This window comes from Anabas testudineus, chromosome 12 (genome assembly GCF_900324465.2).
Source record: "Anabas testudineus chromosome 12, fAnaTes1.2, whole genome shotgun sequence".
Lineage (NCBI taxonomy): Eukaryota > Metazoa > Chordata > Actinopteri > Anabantiformes > Anabantidae > Anabas > Anabas testudineus.
The window spans coordinates 11,550,338-11,562,714 of NC_046621.1; the positions used below are offsets into that span (position 1 = coordinate 11,550,338).

Sequence of the window (12,377 nt, forward strand, 5' to 3'; positions counted from 1 at the left end):
GTTTATAATATTTTGTTTGCTCCTATTGTATTTTGTGGATAGAGACAGCATTCATATATTTCATTAAATACCACAGTAGAATCGTTTTGGACATAATGTAATTACTATACCCTTTAAGTTTCACTACAGTAGATTTCAGTTCAGTCTCATTTGGACTTCAGCCTCATTCAACCTTGAAGTGATTTAAGTAAGGCAAAGATATCAGCATACAAAGCCCATTTTCATGTGGGTTTATCTCACTTGACATAGATAAGTCGAAGGTTGGCGTCTGCCATTGTGATGTGAACCTGAGGCTGAAGTCCAGCTATGACTGGTCAGGGGAGGTTGTGTGAATAGGCCTGCATTTCAGTGAACTCTGAATCTGAACTCACCCGCTGACAGCCTTGTTTGCGTTCTCGTGCTTGTCATTCAATCTGGGAGAAGATTCAGGCACGGAGAACAATATATTTCTCTCTCCTTCTCCTCCAGGGCTCTTCGCTGAAGGTAACATTATAATTCAAGATACGTTCAGTTGTTGTTGTTTTTTTCTTTTGATAAAGTTTTGTTGTGTGCTCTTCAGTAAGTTCACTGAATTCAACATGCAACTTGCAATGCAATGACCATATCATTAACTTTTGTTGTTGACAGCAGAGGAAAGTGAAAGATGAAGTGTTTGAGATGCTGGCTGCCAGCAGTGACCCTGCTTCTGCTCGCTGTGGTTGGAGTTAATGTGGCACATCTCCAAGCTGAGAACCTGAATCTATTACCCCAAGACAAGCATAACTTGGTCCTTAACCGTGGAATGAGAGGTATATGTGGTAGACTTTCACTTTCAGTTTGACTTTTCTCTTTGATTTCTGTCAGAATTATGCACCTAATATTTGTTGGGGAAGGAAATGCATGTAACGTGTAGAACATGTGAAGCAACCTCTGAAAGACGCCAGCATGATGTGTACTTTGTGTGAAACATCCCGGTGATTGCTTTTAAACACTGAATTACCTTTATCACCTATTGTCCATGTGGATTGTCCCCTGCATGTGGATCAAATTCCAGGCTGTACACCCAAACTGCTTAGTGACTCATTAATGATAAGTGTTATGGTTCAGTGATGTGATTTGTGTAAGACAGTTTGTCAGACAAACAGTTGGTAATACTTTGGCAATTGATCAAGGTTTTACTATGTTTACGTAGAAGGCATTGAGAAACACTGTTGGCTGTTACCATCTGGGTAATAACAAATTCCTGGAATGTGCATGGACATTTACCACAGTGAAGCTTTTAAAGCTACCAGCAGAGGCAGTAATGTTGGACGAAGTGTATGCAGTGATTTTAGAAATATAGACATTGTAGCAGCCATGGTTGTTGTCTTTCATTCGGAGAGTTAGATGAGAAAATCAATACCACTCTCCTTTGATGCAGTTATTACAAAACTAGAGCCAGCGACTGGTTAGCTTAGCCTTTTACTTACTAAGTGGCAGAGGGTCTTGTTTATGTAGACAGACTGAAAAACAAGCCTAATTACCTATTGTTAATTAATACAGATATGACTGACGTTCATTTGACCAACAGTTCTGCCCAGAGACTGCCATGAAATGCTGATGACCTCATCAGGCCAGGCCAGAGATGGGGTGTACCTGATCCAACCTGGTGGCTCCCCCATTGCGGTCTACTGTGCCATGCAGGAGGGAGGATGGACAGTGGTGCAACATATCACTGTCAACAGCAGTGTGAATTTTGATCGCACCTGGACTGAGTACATGCACGGATTTGGGGACGTTACGGGGGATCACTGGCTTGGAAATGAATATCTTCATCAGCTCACCCGTGGCCCTGGGCGCTTTAAACTAGGAGTAAAACTAGTGGATCAAGACGCCATCACTAAGATGGGAGAGTACGACCCCGTCCTAGTGGAGGACGAAGCATCAGCATACAGGCTGAGGCTGGGATTGTTCCAGGGGACGGCTGTGGATGCTTTGACACTGGATACTGAGAACTACCTCCATGACAACCAAAAGTTCACCACTAAAGACAGAGACAACGACAACTACTTCCAGAACTGTGCAAAGCTGGAGTTTCAGGGAGTGGCAGGAGGAGGTTGGTGGTATGACGCCTGTGCTGGGGCCAATTTAAATCGCAGGAACGTCATCTACTGGCAAAAGGACTGCAACAAGGAGCGACTGTGCAAGTATGCATGGATGTTGGTGAGACCTTCGGACACAGTAAAACTGATTCACAGTGGGGACTGCAAGAGAGATGAGCTATAAGGAAACTGTTTATTTGTTTTTGGCATTTGTGATACTAGATTTAACAACTACTAAGGGCTAAGAATTAGTTTTTTCTCCTTTGTAACAACCATGTTGGTTTGTGACATTACTGTTTTTCTCCTAAAAATGTTTATCCTGGACATTGAATGCACCACATTTTATTCAGAAATGCATTGAAATGATCACAAAATACAGAAAACAACAAAAAGAAATAATAATTACACAGCATAAAGACAATTTAAAAAATGCAGTACAGTTTTAGCTCTAGCTTTGTTTCCATCACACGTTATGTCAGCACACTTGAAGCAAAGCTTGTTTTTTCATTCGTCGAATTGCAAGTGCTGGTTTATCACAGTTATAAATAAAGTGTTTCAAGACATTTAGCTTATGATGCATGACATCTTCCATCCATTGCTTACAGAAACAGACATGTCACAAATAAACAGCTTTTTCTTGCCACAGTTCACAACGAGTTTGCCAGAAATACCATGAAGATGATGGAGGTGATCATGATGATACTGATTTACTGTAGTTATGTCAGTTTAGAGAAAACAATGAAAAAACACTGGTTATAATAAACAGTGTGTGCTGTTAAATCCTCCAATCCATTCTCTAAGTAAACACTGTCATTGTTTAGTAATGTTGTCATGTAGCTTTAGTTAAATAAGCCTTTTAGTTTGAATTTGAGCCATGATTAAGATTAATTGTTAATAATATTATTACACTTCAGAAGATTTTACAGGATAGAAAATGTAGAATTTCAAAACAATGACGCTGAATCTGTATTTACTCATATGACTCAACAGACAGTGTCACATATGAAAAGGCTTTGATTAGTTACAATCTTGACTTAGTAAGCAGACTTCTCAGGACAGCAGGACAACACGTATTAGCCCTTCAGAATTAAATAGAAATTCCAAAACTTCCGAGCCTGGATCCAAACGACACCTGCAGCATTAAACATATCTGCACATATTATGTCATTTTGTGTCTAAGCATCAGCACTGGACATTTCTGAACCAATATACGGTGTCAATTTGTAGATTGGATCTATTTGAATATGGGTTAAGCTATTAAACTGTGCGTCTTACAGATGTAGTGTGCATTTTGTGCATAAGAGCGTCAATTTTGGGGGGAGAAGGATGGTATATTTTTACTAATTAATTCAGTATTAATTATTTGAACATCACTGACTACATGGGCACATTCTTTGGCACCTATACCTCCTCCTGAAGATGGTTTTGAAGTAAAATTGAAAGCTTGAAACAGCCGCCATGCATTTGTCCCTTCTTGGAGTGACTTTACTCTTATATATGGGCACATGTTCTACCATCATTTGAGCACAAATTATTATATATTACAGCAAACCTATTGATTAATGATCAACACTACCAAATGTACCGTCTCCTTTATATAGTATTTCTACTTTTGATGTCACCTAATTCGTAGATTTTCAGTTCAATGAGCACAGATTATCCATACAAACATATGATTCACAACCATCATTATACATCATCCTAAAAAACATAATAGTCTAGGTCAGTTTGGAGTTGACCGCAGGGTTTTGCCCATACCAGTACAGTTTCTCCTCAGTCCTTTTTTTCTTCCACTGACAGAATAAAAGCATGCGAAAGGTCTTTTGAAAAGTCTTGTTACAAAGGGCATAGCACATGGGATTTACGGTGCTGTTGACGTAGCAAAGCCAGTAGCCCAGATGCCAGAGGGAGCGGGGTATGCACTGTGAGCAGAAGGTGGAAATCAGCACCATGATGTTGTACGGCGTCCATGTTAGGATGAAGGCCAGCAAGATGGCACTGAGAGTCTGAGCGGCCTTCTTCTCCTTGATGAGCACCATTCTCTTCCTCTTAGTGATCTGGTTCTTCAGCGTCATGTCAATGGGCTTAGACGTCGAGGAGGTGGATGGAACGCTCATGGACTCAGCTGATGAAAAGGCAGATGATGCCATTTTGGTGCCTCCATTTTTGCTCTGGTGATCAACATGAGTGTCTTTCGCCACAGGTTTAAACTTGTATGACACACATTTGCTCTTCTGAGAGCTGCTTTTTGGCGGCGTCTGGAAGAAACTGTCCTCATCATAGCTGCTCAGCTGCTCGCTCTCACTGCACGCTCCACTCTTGCTGGCCTCGCAGGCCTGGTTCCTGAATGAGGGCTGGAAGCCTCCTGGAGACACAGGTCTGTCTTCATCATCTGAGGAAGCATAACTATTGAAGGTGGTCAGCTGACCAGCTTTAGACCATTCATCATTGGTTGTGGCGGCTGATTTGCCAGCATTGCTCCTGCTGGAGGACGACCAGGAGGCTTGGTTCCTATCATGTGAAGCTGATTGTAGTTTACAGCTAAAACAGGATCTAATAATTGTCTTCTGTGGTTGGGTGACCCCAGTCTCTGCTGGATAGTTAATTCCCTGCAGCTCAGCCAGATCTTTGGTCCTCTTCTCTGTCTCCTTGTAGATTCGACAGTACAGGATTGTCATGACTGACACTGGAATATAAAAGGCAGCAATCGCTGTTCCAAAGGTTATGACTGGCTCAGAGAAGAATGGGATCTGGCATTCCCTCTCAGGTACAGTCCTTTTCCCAACAAAGTATTGCCAGCACAGAATCGGTGGAGCCCACAGAACAAGCGACACCAGCCAGGCCAGCCCTATCATAATCCCAGCTCGTTTGGGTGTCCGTTTGGCTCTGTAGGTAAGCGGCCGTGTGATCGAGAAATATCTGTCAAAACTGATCACCAGCAGATTCATGACTGAGGCATTACTGGCTACATAATCCACTGCCAACCATAGGTCACAGGCAAGGTTTCCTAATGCCCAGTAGCCCATCAGTATATAAGAGGTATAAAGATTCATAGAGAAAACGCCTATGATGAGGTCTGCTGCTGCCAGACTCAGCAGATAGTAATTGTTCACTGTCTTCAGCTGGCTGTTGACTTTGAAAGACAGCATTACCAGAACATTCCCAACAATGGTGATGAGGCTGACTATAGCTGACACAGTTGCAATAGTGATGACTTCCCAGAGACTATGTGAGACCAGTTGGATATCCATTGTACTGGTATTTACAGTGGAGTTTAGATGATTCTCTCCATCCATTGTCTTCTTGTGGTTACTGGCATCCAACCATGGCAGGAGTTCTTGCATTTGTCATTTTTCAGGAAGACCTCCTGGAAATGAATGAAAGAAAAGGTCATTGAATTGTCTATGTTCCAGTCATGGCCACTAGATGACATCATTCCACTTCACAACTTAGGAACAAGCTCCATATGGAGGCGATCCATGCAAACATCTACAGCATGGTTTAAAATCCAGGCCATTACACCATCTGGTTCCTTTTTGTATTAGTAGTCTAGTCATTGGAAATTCATTGGCAGGAGTTTTTGTGTGAATGATCCAATGACCAGGTAGCACTATAATTTTGTTGGACATGTTACAATGACAACAGAGATATTACTTTATGTTATCTTATTATTTTATCTTGAACTGCAAGTCTATTGACAGATTCCTCATTAGAGGGATTAATCAAAGAAAGATGTCAAATCACTATAATTGCTTTTCAGGCAAATGTGACATAAAATTTCCCCTAAACTGCATGTAGACATACTGTAAGAAGAGAATGAAGACGTGTTTGCATTTTGATATACAATTTGTCCTCTGTATTAGTGAAAAACAACTTTGCAGCACTCTTAGTAAGCTCATTCTGCACATTCAGCCAAGAAATAAATGACAGTATATAACGCATAGATGCAATCTATACCCAGCTTTGCTTACATTTCAAATTCCCAGCCAGCTAGTTTGTCAGCCAAGCATCAAATTGCAATTTCTGCAGTTTTGTGATTCATTTCTAATACACATGGCTCTGTAATAATCAAATAAGCTACATTTTTCTCTGGGTAATATTCTAGTAATACCCCACTCCCGTGATAATTTTCTTTCTCTGCAGCCCATCTGATTATAAGATCATTCATAGACCCAGAGCCATTGTCAGAGTCACCTGTCTGATCAGCTGAGATTGTGGTGATTTTCTAGTGTTAATAGAAGCACAGGTATGCAATAAACATATACATACATGTAGTGCAGTCATTTTCACTCAGTTCATTTCACAATGTTAACATGTTATTATAATAGTGGTACATATACATATACAGCAGTGGTGAGTGATCTGCACAATGGAAAAATTTATATTGATGCTTAGTGCTATGGTGAGCAAAGTATGACACCATTGAAGGATGTAGAGCACTCACACATGACACATCTGCACCAGTAGAGGGGAGTATACACCTTTCACACACACTACTGTACAGAAGATCCTCTCATAGAGCAGGGGTATGCTGATTTTAACCACCATATTGTTGAAGTAGCATTAAAGGTTTGAACACATGTTTGCAATACATGGGGATGATTACACTCTGAGGGAAAACAGAGCACGTGGACAGTAGTCTGTCATACTGTTCCACACTGATCATGAGCTCTCATTCTCTCTTCTTTCCAGCTAAAGAGAGAGGACCCTCCTCTCTCAGGAAATAACCCAGCCAACTGGGCACCATGGTGTGGATATTTTCAGCTGTGCCACTTGCTCTGCCTAAAATTGGGGAAGTTCGATTGCTTCCTGCTGAAAACAATCAGTCATCCTGCAGTGGCATTGCTCCATGGTCACTAAAATGTAGTAACCGTTTGAGATTCTCCATGTGAAACATTAGTGAACTCTGGGGCAGATCACCTCTGAGAACAAAAAAATGTTCCAGGTGAATATTAGCAATAAAACGTTAACTTGCGCAGAGACAAAATCTTGCACAGTCTTCCTTCCGTCTGTTCTTGAACATGCCCAGTGGCACGCAGCAATTACATGTATTAGCACTGTTGTGGGGGGATGCACTGGCTCTCAAAGATCCCTGCACAAGGGAAATTGTAGTATGTCAAATGATTGCTTCAGAAATAGATTACATTACACTACTGCCGACGGAAACTTCTCTGTGAGGCTGAGATATACAGTAAAGAGAGAACCTTAGGTTAATATATGAAAGGAAAGCAAAGGAACAGTGTGCCAAATGCTTTCTCACACTGAGATCCCAATTCATAGCCGCAATACTACACCTTGGATGTAAGCTGCAGTCACTAGCCCATACGTGACAAATAACTTTCTCTCTCATTGGCTTTCTTTTGACAGCACCAGGTTATCGGGAGAGCCTGTGGCCAACACAAATAACATTCCAGTCACAGCGGGAGTCCTCCTGCAGGACTTGGATTGTCCCTCATCTTGTTACGTTTTATAGAACGACATTTCATATAACATCACTCAAATCCCCGCATCATTACATTTTTAGGGTGGGAATGTGTCATGATTTCTCTGCTATTACCTGGCATGCACAAATCTTATATTTGTCATTTCACTCTAGAAGAAAAACAGTGACTGCAAGTTAATGCATGAAGTTCAAAGAAGGTTCTTGTTGAGTTAAAGTCAACGTAAAAATAGTGAATAGTGAACATGGCAAACATCACATGTGTCAACCATTCTTTTACCTGTCTGCTGTGACTGAATACAGCAGTTTAGTAGATTTTTATTTTAGTAAGAATTCAGCCAAATACTCACAAAATCCTTAAACTTAATTCTCAGTGTGTCAGAAAGTAAGGACTGGTCAAAATGTCCTCTCTTTGGCAAACATTCTCCATCCCAAGGTATAAATCCTAAACTGGTTCTTACAAAGATAGTCAAGCAGAGTCAAACACACACGCACGCACACCTAGACACACATGCACGTGCACACACACACACACACACAAAGAATAGACTTTTTCTACCTCTCAACATCGAGAGGTAGAACAAGTCGAGCCTGCTAATAGCTTCTAAATCGAAGCAGAAAGCATTTTAATGGTACACTCGGAGCTCAGAGTGTGGGGTAAACATGAACTCTGCGTCAGTATAAATAGTGGATATGGTTGTGGCCTGTTTGGGGATTTTTTTTTTATGGATGTAATTTGGTATCAAATGTGACCCAGTGTGTGGAATAGCTTTGTGGCGGCTGCAGAATTTCTGGCAGCATACTGCCTGCATTCGTTAAGTTATGAGAATAAAAATATAGTGATAGTTATATAAAATCTAATATAAAAGGTTCAGGTGAGTCAGTTCGGAATTGGAAAAGCAAGTCTTTCACATTACAAATACATCGCAAGCGTATCAGACTGGTTAGTCTGATATAGTTTGTTTGCTCAATATGCATAAGTAGTGGTCACTGACACAGTGATTAGCAGTGCCCAGTGTGTGGCTGAGGACACACTTTATAACCTCCACACTAAGTGCAGAGGCGGACATGATGAAGGGTGGCTCCAGACAGGTCCTACTGGCACCTGGCCATCACTGCTCCTGTGCTGTAGCTCCATACCCTGGCTCTCACCGGGACTCCCAGTCACACTCAACCTTTTCCTACACTCTCCTTTAGTTGCAGCACAAATGCTTTGCACAGCAGAAACAAGAAAGTGAATAGCGTGCCTGTGTGGCATTTGTGAAAGAAAAGGCACAGCAGATGAAGGAGACCAGCAGAAGGAGAAGAAAGAGAGAGAGAGCAAAGAAGAGGTGAGTCAAAGCAAAGGAGGCATGTATGAAGTGAGTATGTATGAAGTGCAAATCAGCCCACAGGTCTTTGGCACAGTAATTTGCGTATCCTGTAGTCAGTCCACTGACCCATGGTTAAGATATGTTGTTCTGGAAGAGGAAATAAGAAATGCAGGCAGAGAGAGAGAGAGAGAGAGAGAGCATTATAAATGTTTAAATTAAGAGCTTCTACAATGCTATTTGAAATATTCATCAGTGTGGCAGTGTCACCCCCACCAATAGGACACTTATTTAAGACAAAGTCAGGTTTAGGGAAAGTTAAAAAAGAACCAAAACACTGTATGTTTTCACTGTGCTCTCCTTTGTTTATTCACTCACTTGACATTTTCCAAAATGAGTATAAGCTTCTGTCAACTTTAACCCACTGAAAAATGATAAATGTGATCATTAGATGATCTAGTTATGGGCACAACACTGTTTTTTCGGAGCTGCTGAAGAGAATAAAACCAAACATTTAATGCCTGAAGGAGATTTATTTTATGAGTGACTACCACATTTCATTAATGGTACATCATTTAGATAATGATCTGGCTCCCGTGTGAAGACTTTTCTAAATATGATTCTGTGCCTGTCGCTGTTTATGCCTCTGGGTCGTCTGTTATTTGTTCCTAACTCATAACATGCCCAATTTTACTTATACGGATATTACATTTGTCTGCAAAAACAAAGGTTATTGGTTTGAATAACGTGTGCGCTGTTCAAATATTAATTTTCAGTGTATGGTGGAAATTACGCTTATGTCCAGTTGAAAGAACAGATATACAGTGTGATTACACAGTAGCACATGGACAATAAGACATGTCTGTTTATAGCTGTGTGCCCCACAGTTTGCTGATATACAATATGTACATCAACCTGACTTACGATCTAGATATTGTATGTAATAAAAAAGAGTACAATTAACTGACAACAGATGCTTGTTGACACACAATTTTGCTGCACCAATCAAACCAATGAACATGTTTTTTCCCCACGTTGCCTAGTGGTTTGTTTTAACACCTCATGAGATCTGCAGGTATGGGATGGACTCGTTAAAAGCACACCTCACTGCTTAATCCTTTCCTGTTTTGTCATCTCCACTTAATCAAAGAAAGGAGGGGGGGAAGAGGAGGGACCTCACCTATTATTTTTGCTTTGGAAGAGAAACATTGATTTGTCTATTGGGAGTAGAACAGCACATCACTCAAAAGCTATGATTTTCAAATATTAGAGCCATTCAGTTGAAATCCAATGCTACTATTAGAGGAGAGGCAGGGTGCTGAAGAAATGCAACTTGAGTGTGCACTGATACCTGTAGATAGGGAGTTTATAGAAATGTGAAAGATGGATGACAGTGATGATGACAAATGAGAATCTGAAGTTAGGATTCACAAGAGACAGAGAAAAAAACAGGCATCAAGTATTGTCACTGAAAATAATGCATTTTTTAAGTAATTTAGCAATAATTAGTAGGCATTGACTATACATGTGACATGCAGACATGCATATTTAAAATCTATTTTATTTGTTAAATCTTCCACAACAGATGCAACACACCCTCTTCCAGGAGCACATTCACAATTTATTTCATTAAGGTAAAAGCCTACATTAAAAATACAAACTGAGACCTCTTGTGCACAGATGCTGGCTAATTCCCCAGAAATTCAGGTCATGCCTTCGTGCTTTAGTGAAAAATTGCACATTGGATCAGTTATGACTCTCTACAGGCTGTGAAACTGAAAAAAGACACAAATATACTCACAGTTGACTTTCATCGGATGTCACAGTCTTCTGTTTAAGGGCAGAGTGTGTTTCCTAGTGAGAGCAGCATTCATAGTTAATCCCTTTGTTTTGCCTGGAAAGCCTTCAGGTCAAGTGCGGCGCTGAGAAACAGGATCACAACACAGTTGGAGAGAGGACAGAGGTGGATGAGAAATCCTGCAGACTTGACCCTCGCATGCCAGAGGGGTCCAGGGAAAAGTGTGAGCACAGAGGCAGATGAAGAAAAAAAAAAAGAGGACGAGGAGAAAGAGCAGGGTGAACACGAGAACGCTTCGGCCATCCCCGCTCAAGAGCTGCAAAGTACAGCATCCTGCTCCTCTGAGTCATCCAAAATAGCCACTGTGTGTCCAAATGAAAAAAGTATCCTCAAGTTGCAGAGCATCCTTCCTCAGTCATTCATAAATTAGTAAAATCTGCTCAGGAGCCAGAGAAAGAGAACAACAGGCAACTCCCAGTGAGAGCTGAGCTGGATGAACTATGCCACCTCTCAGTCAAGTTGAAACACAGTGTCATTGAGAGACTGCCTGACGCCAAAGCTAAGTCAGTGCCACTGCCACACTGCTGCTGCTGCTGCTGCTGCTGTTGCATCTACTCTGGCTGACAGTCACAGATGTAGCTGACGCTAGCTGGGAGGAGAAATTCCCATAGGGCTGAATGGTTCATCATGTTTCGGGACAGTGAGCATGCAGCTAAGACCACAGAGTACTGGAGAGTGAGGAAGGAGGGGAAAGGGGGAGTGAAGGAGGTGGCAGGGTGGTTTTAAGGGATTTGTTTTGGAAGGTGTGGGGGAGGGAGGTAAAGTGTCCGTGGGGGGGTGGTGGTGGTGGTGAGTGTGGTTTTTAGTCAGACAAGTCAAGCCAAATTCTGGTTGGTTGTGTGCTTGTATATGCGCAGTGTGTTTGTGTGTGTGTGTGTGTGTGTGTGGCTCCCAACCCATTAATTTGGGTCCAATGGCATGTCTTTTTACAGAACAGCAAGAACAGCGAGTGACCCTGATTGTCGCCACTCCTGGATCTGTCAGTGTTTGAACAGCACTAAGGTTAAAGCAGTGCGACTATCAGCAAACCTATCTGCGGAGCATAAAACACCACTGCTGCCTTTTTTGTTCTCACATGGGAGAGCGCTGACATGGCCAGCACAGATAAGCACACCACTGAAGTGACAGATGTTTTTTCACTGGGACCTTTGTGTATTGGTGGATGTGTGTTTATATAGAACATGCATGTTATTGTGCTGATTGGGGATTTATTTGCTTGACATTAGGTGGCGGTCCGGGATGGGCGTAAAGTCCGTCCTTATATGTTTTAATCCAGATGATGGAGCCCATCTGTCCCCTGAGCTCACACTAATTCACCAGAGACATAAACTAATACATGCAATAAATGCATTTCCTGCCAATGTACCAGTTTGAACTGTAGTATAGCTGAGCAGTTCACCAGGGAACTGCAAGATAAATCATGAGAAAAATAACAAGCTGGGAAATAAGAAAAGTATATTTCTGATATTCTGTTTATTTTTTATGACTTTTCAATATTTTCCATGGTTTGGAAACAAAGTAGTTGAAGTAGTAGTAGTAGTTGTAGTAATTTTGAGCTGGCAGATATGCAGTGATAATAAGATATCTTAAAATGCTGTCTGTGTTTGCACAAAAGAAGTTGTTTAGTAGATAACAGACAGATGACTGTGCCTCCCGTGCTTCATATTCACGTTTGTCATAACGCGGCTCTCACAGCTCTCTGGAATAAT

General features: G+C 41.4%; 2 protein-coding genes across 3 annotated transcripts; one reads left to right on the forward strand and one right to left on the reverse strand.

The window, feature by feature from the left end:
* The first annotated feature begins 336 nt into the window (after window positions 1–336).
* On the forward strand, window positions 337–2,583 carry zgc:194887 (fibrinogen-related domain-containing protein). 2 transcript variants are annotated; one of them, XM_026353920.1, is made up of 3 exons: window positions 337–483; window positions 628–788; window positions 1,550–2,583. In XM_026353920.1, exons 2-3 carry the CDS (start codon window positions 644–646, stop codon window positions 2,242–2,244), a joined length of 840 nt encoding a protein of 279 aa, XP_026209705.1. In that variant the 5' UTR covers window positions 337–483; window positions 628–643; the 3' UTR covers window positions 2,245–2,583. The 2 variants fall into 2 exon arrangements, with proteins under 2 accessions (XP_026209705.1, XP_026209706.1); XM_026353921.1 differs by having other exon boundaries at window positions 468–483; window positions 631–788.
* A 1,195-nt stretch (window positions 2,584–3,778) lies between these two features.
* On the reverse strand, window positions 3,779–10,659 carry chrm5a (cholinergic receptor, muscarinic 5a). The gene is made up of 2 exons (XM_026355995.1): window positions 10,612–10,659; window positions 3,779–5,427 (listed from the first exon to the last, which is right to left on the reverse strand). Exon 2 carries the CDS (start codon window positions 5,402–5,404, stop codon window positions 3,779–3,781), a length of 1,626 nt encoding a protein of 541 aa, XP_026211780.1. The 5' UTR covers window positions 5,405–5,427; window positions 10,612–10,659.
* Window positions 10,660–12,377: the final 1,718 nt, after the last annotated feature.